This window comes from Poecilia reticulata, chromosome 13 (assembly GCF_904066995.2).
Source record: "Poecilia reticulata chromosome 13, P_reticulata-male-v2, whole genome shotgun sequence".
Classification (NCBI taxonomy): Eukaryota; Metazoa; Chordata; class Actinopteri; order Cyprinodontiformes; family Poeciliidae; genus Poecilia; species Poecilia reticulata.
In genome coordinates, this window is record NC_088842.1 from 8,741,640 (window position 1) to 8,754,425 (window position 12,786).

At 37.8% G+C, this 12,786-nt stretch overlaps 1 protein-coding gene across 3 annotated transcripts in view; it reads left to right on the forward strand.

Annotated features, from left to right (window-relative positions):
* The window catches only part of LOC103474221 (CD166 antigen homolog A), a 69,764-nt gene extending 57,294 nt beyond the window's left edge, over window positions 1–12,470 (forward strand). Inside the window, exons 11-16 of one of the 3 annotated variants that reach the window (XM_008425043.3) lie at window positions 557–678; window positions 4,639–4,771; window positions 7,280–7,309; window positions 7,740–7,851; window positions 9,789–9,935; window positions 10,017–12,470. In XM_008425043.3, coding sequence (XP_008423265.1) covers window positions 557–678; window positions 4,639–4,771; window positions 7,280–7,309; window positions 7,740–7,851; window positions 9,789–9,891 — 500 coding nt within the window. In that variant the 3' untranslated portion in view covers window positions 9,892–9,935; window positions 10,017–12,470. The remainder of the gene's footprint in view (window positions 1–556; window positions 679–4,638; window positions 4,772–7,279; window positions 7,310–7,739; window positions 7,852–9,788; window positions 9,936–10,016) is intronic. The other 2 variants (XM_008425042.3, XM_008425044.3) reach the window with 2 other exon arrangements.
* Window positions 12,471–12,786: the final 316 nt, after the last annotated feature.

Here is a 12,786-nt window from a genome sequence, read left to right on the forward strand (position 1 = left end):
GGTAAGTGTAAATTATCAGCATTTGGCTAGCTAGCTGATAATGAATCTTTGCTTGCCAGCTAGCTAGCTGGGTAGGAGCTAGCCGCCTACTGCTTCTAGCTGCTAATATACACTTTTTTGTTGTCTTTTGCATCTATCATCTTGGTAGACTCCTATGACTTGTCCAGTCTGCTGATTGACTGGAGTATGGTTTGTTGTGCTATTAAATAAATCAAGAGAATTATATAAAAGCAAGATTTTCCCACTTTATCTGTTTTATCTGACCAGACACTGTAAGGCAACCTAACCCGTTGTAGTGTTTGCCTTTGCTGCTGGGATAAAACGCTATAAAACAGGAAGAAAGAGCAATATTTGTTTTTGTTCCCTGCATCCAGGTTCTTTGTTTATATTCCTAAAAAAAAGAATCCCTTTGTGTGGTAGCAAACGTGGGTTCTTCCCAAAAATGCTATTCCTTCAAGTTGAGATTGTCCTCGTATCATTTTACATTTCGCCCACGAATGAAATGATGAATCACTTTCTGCCTCAGGTGTATCTGAAACGTTCCGTGCCGTTGCAGGTGCTCCGGTTATCAGAAAACTGGACGATCAGAACGACAAAGATGGCCACCGTAAAGTCTTAATTTGTGAGGCCGAAGGTTCCCCAAAGCCAGCTGTTTCCTGGAACATCAACGGCACTTTGGTATGCACACACACACACACACACAGAAACACACACTCCCGTGGAAAGCTCATCCCCCTCTCCGGGATTAAATGAAATTCACTCCTGCATAATTTTTGCAATTTTTGTAGGGCAAGTGTATAATATTTTATATAAGTGCACATACATTTATTCATAGTGGGTTCAGATTTTTTGCAGCCTGGACCTCTGTGCTGCTAGCAGGTGTTGGCACCCTTGATAAAGGTGTTTAGACGCCTTGAAATAAATGTGTTGCTTAATTTTATTTAAATTAAATTTTTACAAGAGTCCAACAATAAATACAATGTTGTTACATTATTAATTAACAAAATCACTGGTGCCAAAATTATCAGTCCCCTAAAAATACTTTAAAATAAGTCAATTTAAACTTTTATAAACCTTCTGTTTCACTGAGGTAAAAAACTGGAACTGTGAAAAACGAGCTTACCACACACAGCAGGGATGTTTTAGAGAGATTAAAGTAGTGATTAGCACTTACTGATATAGAACTGCAGTAAGAGAAGAGCATGAAGAAGGACTCTGGATATATTGTTCTATAAAGGAATTTATGCAATCATTTTCTCAATTTTGGCGCCAGTGATTTTATAGAAAACAATTCTTTCTTTACGTAATATTTTCCCCAAATGAATAAATGCAGCAGACTGAATTTTTTTAATCTTTTCACTCTTAGTTTATGCTACTGCGATAGAAGATTTTTTTTATTTTAAAACTTTAAGTGTTACAGTGAGGACCGAGAGGACAACACAACTTTACCAGAGGCTCCAGATAGCGTGGAAGGTGTGGTTTACTGCATTAAAGGGGCGGCGTTATGTATTTTCCAGACACATTGTGCCATTTTATAGCACAATTAAGAAACTATCTTACCTTAAATTGTTATAAAAATGCTGAATATATCAAAAATGACTTAAAAGCAGTTTGGTGCCTTGAAAGTGGGCCTCTGTCTCTTTAAGAAGCCCCTGCTCTTTCCAGAACTCTGCATTGAAGTCAAACGTTCTTAGGAGTGTTGCACTGAGAAATAGTTGTAATGATGAGGTCAGCAGATGAGCTCCATTAGGTGTTTGCTAGTTGCTGCTGTCGCTAGTCTTAGAGGAGCCGAGTGTGGGATGCTCTGTGAGGCGGCAGCTCGGCTGGAGGCAGCAGCTTGAAGGAGGAGGTTTGGGTAAATAGGCATTGGCTTTTGTGAGCGTAAGCATTCAGACATCCTGGAGTGGTTGCCATGGGAGATTCAGGGATTTCTCAAACATGCATGAAGGAATCAACGCAGAACTCCAGGTATGTTTTTGATGAAGGAATAACATCATAACATGATATAAAGCTCAAAAAAGTTAATTTTACATAACACTGCCCCTTTAAGAATCCAATGTGCATCATGAGCGCTGAACCTCTACTGATTTATCTTTGCTATAAAGCAGAAAGCTTACAGAGTCGTATTATCATCTTGGCTTCACTTTATGGTATCTCCAAAACACTCGACTTTATGATTTTCTAAATGGACAGATGCCATTAGCTAAATTCAATTTATTCAATTTAGCTGAATTCAAAGTGCCAGTGGAAGTTTTCCTCTTTTTTTTTTCAGCTAGAGTGCTTGGTGTGAACTGTCACTGCAAAGTCTGTAGTTGCAACGCAGAAATATGAAAGACTATAGATGTGATTACTGTGACAGCAGATCAGGATTCAAAGCTGTTGGAAGCTCAATGAGCAGCTTTTTTTTTTTTTTTTTTTAATAACAAAATAGATTTTTTTTTTTAAGCAAATTGTTAGCCAGACAGTGTATGGCATTTAATTTGACCCTTCAGATGTGCAGTGCTACACAATGAGAATTGAGCTCTTTCATGTCTCCTATGTTGTCCACAGGAGACAAAGAGAGAGGCTTGTTGTGTTTTTTTTTTGTTTTTTTTTTTTTACTGCCAACTATCATTTCTTCTTTATGGTTGGCTAGCGAGACTGAAGCAGGAGGCTTCAGTTCAATCGATGTCATGATATCCCTTACGGTATTCGTTAGACACAGAGTTAGGCCGCATTTGGGAAACCAAAGAGAAGCTTTCTTCATCTTAGCCACATTTAAACAGACTAATTATTAAAGAAATGGCTGACAACTCTGGCTAATAACTCCACATCCAACACAGGTTCACACTTATCACCTGCACACGACTTATAGGCACGACTAATTTGTTGTATATCAGAGAACTTATATAGAGTGAAGATGAATTGTGAATACATCCTGTTAGTGAGGAGAAATGTAGTACAGCGAGTGGTGAGGGAAGGGAAGCGGGGGAGAGATGGAGAGAGCTGCTACTCTATTCTTCATACAGTTGGAAATATCTCCTGTAGCTCCAGCACTTTTTCTAGGTTCTCATTAAAAATAGCTTAAAACTGTAGAGGAGTGTGTCCGAAAATATGTGCAGCTTCTTTAACTTCTGTTGAAACCTCAGTATATCTTGATACCATAATCCATCTCAAATTCATATTACATTTCTACTTTTTAGCTTGTTTAGGCTCATTTTTTAACACAGCAATTGTGAAATTACTTTTTTTTTTTTTTTTTTTTACATTAGCAGAATATCAGCAAAATTTGTCACACGTTTTTAACGGAAATGGTTGACATATTTGATGTGCATCGAGGATTTTGATGAAATGTGATGTTTATGGCTTGTTTCATAATTGATGACTTTATGCTGCTTTTATGGAGCAAAGCACCTTGAACTGCCTTGTTGCTGAAATGTGCTACACAAATAAACTTGACGTGATAGTTTTTTCACTTTTGACATCCAATTTAATCTGGAAAAGACTCCCTAGTTTAGGCAGACCAAGTCTAAATGTTTCTGACCACCCTTCCTCCTTTAACAAAATACCATCCCGTGCCTTCTTCAACTTTCCCATGCTTCGACCTTCAGCTTCAGACAAACTTTTCAAGCCATTTAATTCGAAGAATCCTTTTAGCGTTCCGCGTTTCCCTTTTCGCCTTTAAAGCTCTGATATTTTCTTGGCGAATCAATAGCGGTTGTCATAGCAATTCATTCCGATACTGGTCTTTGATGCGAGAAGGCAACATGTCTATATTGCAGTAAATATGGAGGCTACAGCTGCTCCACTAAAGAACCTTCAATAATTAAATGCCTCGAAGGATTCAAAGAATCGACCAAAATCAAGCTTTTTCTTTTTTTCCCTACGCATGTGATTCTGCTTTGCTTTTCGACTGAGCGAAGGATCGCCTCTTTAAAGTTAAATCACATTGTTTCTCCCGAGCTGCAACACGTCTGGACTGAACTGATCTGGTCTGAGCATTCTTAGGCAGTTATTCCAGGTGTTTTGAAAGAGTGGATTTTTTTTTTTTCTTTTTTCATTTTACTTTCCCCGAGGCTTAAACTCAGTATTTTGCAGCAGAGCACTATAAATATATCTCCACCCTGCATGCCCCCACCCCACCCCCCTTCCTTTGTTCCTGTGGTCCACCTGCGTGCGCGCTGATGGGCGAGCCTCTCAGAGAGGCACTGTGAAATACAGATGAACCTCAGGCTGTGTGCGGGATTCTTTTCGGCTCTCTCACCACAAAAATCCTAAACATCCTGAAGCTGTGTGCAATAATTTATCAGCTGTAAAGGTGTTCTCTTATCCTACAGTTAAAGTAATGCAGCTTCTTTTTTCCTCGATTTAACATTTCACGCCTAAACCAATGTAGGAATCAGTTTGGCTCGTTAGTGCATTCATTGTAAACGTTGCATCCTCTTTTTTTTTCTTTTTTTTGTGAACGAGGTGTTGGCAGTTTGTCTTTGTGTCTGGGGTTTTCCTCCGAGACTTAGAAGTCTGTGTCCCACAGGCAGAGGCTGCTCCTTTTTGTCATGAAAAGGCTCCCATTTTGCTTAACTGTAAAACATTGCCACCTAGTGGCCCGGACAGGTATTACGAGCACTAACGAGTTTGTTTTCTTTCTCACTTTTTCAGATTGATGAGAAATCCTTCGACAATGGCACAATAAAACATAAGATCTCAGTGATGCCCTCTGCAAACCTGAGTGTAGCTTGTACAGTGTCCAATCCGTTTGGCATTGACACCAGAGTCATAACTGTGTCTTCTCGTAAGTAAAAAAGAGTGACTGCATGATCCTCTCTTAACTCTCTCTCTCTACTCCAAATTGCTGGGAGTGCTGTCTTTCTAAATGTTTTTTTCTTTCTTATTTCATACACTAACTCTTTGTGTCTGCATGCTCATATAACAAATACACGTGGAATATTTAATCAAGATATAATCAAATTTGTCTTTTAACTGGCTGATTCTTAAAATTGGATATTGACATATTCGGTATTTTCAACTGTAGTCAAAGCTGAACTCCGCTTTTGGTCATGAAACGCAGAACGTGACATTGAAATCAATTTCAGACTTCAAATTGAATCTAAAAATGGTGCCATATACTGTCATAATTAGAGATGCACTAATCTCAAATTCGAAATATCTTTTTTTTTTTTGTTGTTTATCTTCAATTTAATGACATAAAAGATATGATTGGCATTCAGAATTTTTTTTTTCTTTTTGTCTTTCTGTCAGGACCAGCTGTCAATTGTTTAAATAGGAAGCAGAGACAACAGCATCGACATGTAAAACTGTCTTTGCTTCTTAATATAATGATTAGTGCAGCTAGAACTACTAAGACTCTCCAAGTGTAATTCCCTTGAAAATGGAGATCTTGATCTTAAGCCTGAGATTTCCAAAAGACTGCAAACATTTCCAAATCCAGCTAAACAGAGGCTGAAAGCTCAGAAGGATAAAGCTGAGCTACTTTTTTTCTGTACCTCATTGAAGGCGCTCCCATGCCTCATCCGAAGCGTCAAAATCAGCTCCCGCTGATGTCAACGCGTGACGAAAATTGCGTCGTCTAGTTCAGAGGGAAGCGTCCTCCTCCCATTATGGAAAGACTGGCCGAATTTGAACCATTTTGCACAGAGTTCTGTGTGACTGGTCAGAAGTTTGTTGCCGTATTTCATGTGACCATGCGGTCCGACAGCAATGTTGTTCATTTCAACTGGTCCGCTTCCACTATCCTTTTTCTTTTCATCTGCAGGCAAAGTACTTTTGAGGAACGTTTATCAGACGCAGTAAGAAATTATGTACATTTGTAACATTCTTCAAGAAATACTCATGAATATTACACAGCTGAAATTATTAATTGTGTTAATTGTGATTAATCGATTATTGAAGTAATTGTCAACTAATTCAGTTGCCGATTAATCATTAATTGGAGTGTACACTCAGAAAAGGCAATTTACTGAAAGAACAACGTGCTCAAAAAAGGAAGTGAATGATCCCTGTTTTGTATATTTTTAAGTTTTTGTATTTAATTGTTGAAATAGTCGACAGAACAGTCGACTACTAAAATAATCGTTAGTTGCGGCCCTAAAATATTGTCAAAGTTTGTGCGAATACGAACGTCCCACAAACACGTGATTACGCGTCAACTGTTCAGCTTTGGGTGAAGTATGGGAGACCATCTAGCCTTCCTGTAATCTGCTACAAGTCTTGCTCTCCCTCATTCTAACTAACATTCCTTTACATTTACTACACATATATAATGTTAGCAACTTCTGATATCTATATGCTTCCTTCGACATTTTTTAAAGGTGATACTGAAAATGGCCAGTTTTAATGTTCAGTAAGTGATTATTGTTTGGGAGTTGTCAACGATCGGAGTCGGTCACGTGGAATGTTCCCTGTCAGCCAGCGACGTCTTGGTTCATAATTAGTCATAACCTTTACAGAAGACATATTCGCAGGGATTAGGGACCACAATTGCTTTTCTAAAACACCCCTAACATCTTATTTTAAAAATTAAAACACCAAATATACCTAATGTGCAAATCTGATACATCTTCGGTCTCACCTCCGCTCTTGGCTGACAGCCAATCAGCGGAAAGGAAATGAACTGCTGCTGGACTGGCTGATTCTCACATGCTAACCAGTAACGTGTCGAGTAGCATTGCGCCCAAGTGTTTTCACTTTCGAAAATTGCGTTGTGTTTTGAATATTTTAGATGTGCTCTGCAGAGAAAACGAAACATGAAATGACCAATTTTCTGCAAGTAGCGTAGAGAAAAATCTGCAAATGCTATTTTCTGTGGTTCAGAAACTGAGAAGTTACTTAGCTAAAGATCTAACATTCACAAAAAATTAATCAGCTGCATAATATTAATCGCAGGATATGTAAAGTTTGGTTGTATATCCTGCAGTTTGTTGGTACACTGTTGTCTTTTTTTATGTCACACCTTCTCTGACACAATCTAAATGATGCATGCACTTTGCACTGATTTTTTTAAAAAAAGTGTGCAGTGTTTACACCATGTTGTGCTCCTTCTTAATCATTCATCCCTGTTCGGAACGGCTTTTCACATCCTCTTTCCACCATGTTGGGATGCTGGATTTAATCTGTTCCCTCTTTGCATGCTGAACTAGAGTAGAAGTAGAGTAGTACGTTCTCTGGACGACGAACTTGGTTTTATGTTTTGTTTTGTTTTTTTTCTTCTTTGGTTTGTTTTTGTACCCACTTCCCTCCCCTTTTTGGTTGGACGTTAATATTATTTCATATCTGATTTCAGTATTTGAGGATGTGAAAGTGGATAAACGAGGTAAGTCGTAGCAGTCTTCTACGTCTAACGTCTGAGTTGGAATTATGTAGTGCCGATCGAAAGAAGGCTCTCGGGTCGAATGTGTATCCCTGCATCGCTTTGGGTTTTGCAACTAGTGAAGAAGTATTAGGCTGTGTGTGTGTTGTTGTTTTTTTTTCTTTTAAAAAAAAACCGTAAGAGGAATAGAGCTACCAGCATCCTGGCAAGATGTCAACGCTGATCATAATCCCATTGAATTATTACATAAAACTGGAAAGCAACCATTAACAGTCCAGTTGATAAATCACAGTCATGCTCAGCGCAGACGTGGCCATTCATCAATGCATTTAAAGCACATTGTTAGTTTTTGATTCTTTATGCGCACCCTGGATTTAATTTTCCCCACCAAAAACGGGTGTCTGGTCACCGATTGCTGTGGTTTGTCTTCCAGATTCTTCAGATGACGATGACAAAACCAAACTGGTTGTCGGAGTTGTAATCGGGCTCCTGGTCGCAGCGTTGGTTATAGGCGTGGCCTACTGGATGTACATGAAGAAATCCAAGTAAGAAGACCTCTTAAATCTTTTTGTCCCAACCCTTGTAAAGTTTCCTAATTTATAAAGTTGCTTTTGCCAGAAGCCCATTACAATAATGAAGCAAATTTCCTGAATTGCTCCCACACTTTCGATGATTAGCACATCAAACTGACTTTACGTCAAACTGACTTCCCTTTATGATGCAGATAAAATTACTTTCAAAGGCAAATTGTGTAAAATGGCATTACTCCCAAAGGCTTAAAATAAATTCATGACAGAAAAACTTCTCCATTACCTTACCCTGCATGGTATCTTTCTAAATAACTTTATAGAAACAGAAATCAGTCCTGACCTGAGAGTTGAGTCACAAGAGGGATTTCTGAAACTTTGAATAGACTTGAATAACTTTACAACCAGTATGAAATCTCAAGGGCTGTGGCAAGTGTTGCTAATTCACCTGTAAGAAAATCTTTTTTTCCATTAAAGACTTGCAGTGGACTGATGAGACTGGAACTTGGAAGTGTGTCTCATTTGATCTGACATAAAAACATCCAAACATGGCGGATTAACATGGTAGTACTTTGGTCCTGATTAAGCTGGAAGATGATATCTGATATTCGGCTGAGTTCCTCTTAGGTTATGGGGCAAAATCACCTCTGACTCAAATCAACGTAGTTAAAAAACAGCAACAAATAATTAAGACTGTCAAGTTTGAGCTTGATGTACCAAACATTGTGGACATTTCTGAAGGAAATGCATTAAATGATTCCAGATCCAAGGAATTGCAATCACTATTCTCAAAGTGGCAATATAAAATTATGAGCAACGTAAGTTTGTTGACTTAAGATTTACTTGTAAATAAATAAATGCAATGAATTGTACTGGTTTACTGGCTCCCATTGGCACTTATTTATTCCAACAATCTACAAACGATCGTCTTATTCCCATGTGTCTTCTTCATTTATTCCCATGTGTCTTCTTCATTATTGTGGCTATAAGTAGTTGAGAAGCTGAACTAGCATTACTCTGAGACCTGCGGTTTGTGATTTGACCTCCTGATCCTGCCCGAGGCAACAAAAACAACCACCTACTCCCGCTTGAATTGTCTTGGCCAAATCACATCTTCAGTCCGCTCCTCGACTTTATGCACTACCACGAGTTTGTTTGGTTTTTGTCAACTTTTAGCTCTGACAGGATGGATTACTAAAACATTCAGCGTGTCCTTAAAAACCCTTAAATTCATGTATCTAAAACGAAGGCCTTTAAATGTCTTTAAAAAAATATAAGTTGGGCTTAAATATATAAATAACAGGTTTTAAATTTTGTTGTGCCAAGACTACTTAATCACATATTTTATGTTCTTTATTTTTCTCATGAGACTTTCCTATCAGGCAAAAATTTGAGTTGCATGCAAACATTTTCCTTGTGTCCTGTGACTCGAGAGGGTTGAGGCTACCGCTAACTAGCTGCAAATAAACCCCTTGCTAACTACTCAGGGAGCTTTTTCCATCTGTCATGCGTATGTGTAAATGTAAATTATCCCCATTTGGCTAACAAGCTGCTAGTAAATCTTTAGTTGCTAGCTAGCAAACCAGCGTTTTTGTGTCTGTCATGGTGTAAATTATCCCCAGTTGGCTAACTAACTGCTGATAAACTCTTGCTAGCTACTTAACTAGCTTTTTTGCATCTATTATGGGTAAGTGTAAGCTAGCTGCTAGTATGCCTTTGGTTGCTAGCTAACTAACCAGCTTTTTTGCGTTTATAATATAGTAAATGACCCAGTTGGCATTCTGAGCAAAACAATTCGGCAGTACTACTGTTTAAAATATGCAATTTTCCCTTGTACATTTCTGTTGTGATACAGATTTTAAGTGTTTTATAATGGCCTTCAAAAGGTTTTAGCTTTGAATAGATAAAACATGTAGAAACCCTGATGTTACATAATGAAATTTGAATCATTACAGGCAAGGAAGCTGGAAAACTGGTGAGAAGGAGAATGGGTCTTCTGAGGAGGAGAAGAAGTTGGAGGAGAAGATGGAGGAGAACAGCCAGAAAGCAGACGTGTAGACAAAACCATTTCTGAAAGAGTGAAGTGAAAGGTAGAGAGCAAGGTATTTTTATTTGTCTTTCTAACGTCCTGATATGACGACTGGCCAAATTTACGGAAACCTTTATTTGACATTTCTTTTCAGTGATGGCGCAGAACTTTTGCACATTTCTCTTCACCTCAGTTCTGGGAAACATTACCGTTCATTTGGGATGACGACAGCTTGGATTTGGTTTCAGGGACACTTTTACAAAAAAAAAAGAAGAAAAAAAGCATAATCCAGACATCTCTCACCCCCTTCACTAATTAAACAAAAAGAATGGATACTGTATGTGATACATAAGTTGTCTGCACTACTGATACATGTGTAAAACTCGTCTACCATTAGGATTCATGTTTGTTAGAATGACATTTTTGCAAAGGGAGAACATGCAGACCTCTCCTTTTGGGTTTCTTTTAGTTTGATGGAAGTGAAGTTACTCCTAGACGCATTGCCTTCGCCGTAAGGATGCAGAGGCCTGTGTTGGTCTGTGTTTGACTCTTGGCTCTCGAGGACGTTGCGGGAGCCAAGAGACGTTTCCATTGCTTCTTAGTTTCATGCCATCTCAGGCCAGCCACCTCTGCCTTCAGTGTCAGTAGGTAGTAGTAGTAAAATCTGTTTGTGCATTTATTTCACTTTGTAAATTTATCGGATGGAAAAGCTGATGATGAGATCAGGGCTAGGGGTACAGTGCCTCGAGAAAGCATTCGTTTCCCCTTTGAACCTTTCCATATTTTGTCGTCATGTTGCAATCACAAACTTAAATGTGTTTTATGGGACTTTTGTGATATTTCAACAATACGATACCCTTTGATTTAATTATAGGGTGTCAGATTAAAGGGGTCTGAAAACGTCAAGGATTTTTGGTCTAGTTTTTAGTCTTGAAACAAGACATTTTAACTCGAATGGGAAAATGTCTTTAGACATACAGAGATTCTACTGTGATTCAACTGCACATTTAAATTGTACATATTGAACAAAAATTCATTCCAAGGCTTGAGTAATAATAAAATAAATAATAATAATAAAACAAAATCTTGTTGGACTGGCAGATTATTTCAGCTATAACTAGTCCTTGTTCATCAACTCTCAGGAATTGACTTGAAACAAGCTCATATTTCTTGTTGAAAAGTTACTTGCAAGATAGTTTTGTCTTATTTCAACTGTACCAAGATATTTGCACTCAAAACTAAACCAAAGATACTTGACAAAATTTTCTTTATTTTCAAGCATTTTTTTTTTTTAATTAGTCCATGACATTAAATCCCCCCAATAAAACAGATTCAAGCTTGTGGCTGTAATATGACAGATGTGAGGACAAAATGGAGTTCTCTGGATACTTGTACAAGGCACTGTATGTTCTTATACGCAGCATTAGGTAAAAATGGCAATATGATTTTCCATGTAAATTAGGAGCTAGGTAATTTGTCACAAAGCTGTGTGGTGTTAAGAAACATGTCTTTGGCTTTCTTTTTGTCTTACCAGGAGATGAGATTATTTTTGCGTTTCTTTTTCCTCGTTTTGTTTGTTTTCTTACTGTCCGTGAACTGTGCGTTCGGCGTGACCACAGCACAACACAAAGAAGGTAGATTACTGGGAGAATGTACAGCACCCGCTCGACTTGCCTGGCTTTGGTTTCCGCTTCACGCATTTCTCGCAAAAACGATCCCGTCAGCCTGCAGTTACGAGAGGACGCGTTAGTTTGTGGGAACTTTGAGCCCGATGCCACGAGTTTTGCGCTCCATCGGTGTTTGAGGAATGATTGTTTCTTAAGCAGCCATGGCGTCACTCTGTGGAACTGGGGGATGAATAGGATGCACGTCTCAAAGTAGCCTTTATGATAAGTTTGCCTTCTTTAAAAAAAAAAAATTAAAAAAAATCTACCTGTAACTACTTAAGTTTGTGATGTGCACTAGGGGTTCATGTTTCATGTTTCAAGTGTGTGTAGAATAGATTGGGATACGCGCAGCTGTACATGTCACGATTTTTGGTCCATTTTAAAAGCATTAGTAAAAACTGAAAGGGAAAAAAAACATTTGTTTTAACATTGGGGATGTAATTGTGAAGTGTGTGAATTTTATTTTCTTTATGCTATTTATATCATTCAAAATTATGGATCCTGGTAGGCATATTGATTACCGTCACATATCTATGATTTAAACTGTCGCTAACTTGCTTGCAGACCTTACAAAAAAAAAACAAAAGACAAAAGAGATTAACTCATCAGTAGTTTGCGTAGAGTCTGGTTGAATTATATATCAAGCATGTTATAAATCTCAGATCTCCAAGCTGCTGTTTGTTGCCTACCTTGTGAAAAAAAAAAACAACAACAACTATCAAATTGGAAGAATGACCAAAGAAAGTGAACATTGCCATGCAAGTATTGTAAATATCTGATGTTTGTTCTTTTTGTACTTTTGTTTAAAATAAAATGTACATTTTGAAAAGTTATGGTCACTGAATTTGTCACAGTTTTGTGTTTTGCTTTGCTTTGTTTTCTATTTTTTTTTCTCTCTCTCATCTGATCATTTTTTGAAATAAAGAAAAACACACATCAGAGCTTAGATTTATTTCTTGTATACACACACAATCTGGGGTGTCAAGAGAAAGGCATTGCTGACTTATGGCCTACTGCAAGTTGGGAGTGACAAAAAGTCTGAAATCAAAATGTTTTCTGTTGCATTTAAAAAAACTTTTTTTCATTTAATAAGATAAATGACCAGATATATTGTTCATGCAAGTTTAATCAGAAATTTAAATTTGTCTAACTTAAAAGTAGTTATTTGACCATGATGCGAGTGAAAATTAAGCAGAAATGTGTGTTTGTTCAACTGAAAACAGTTTTCTTCCATAATGTGAAAAAAAAACCGTTTTG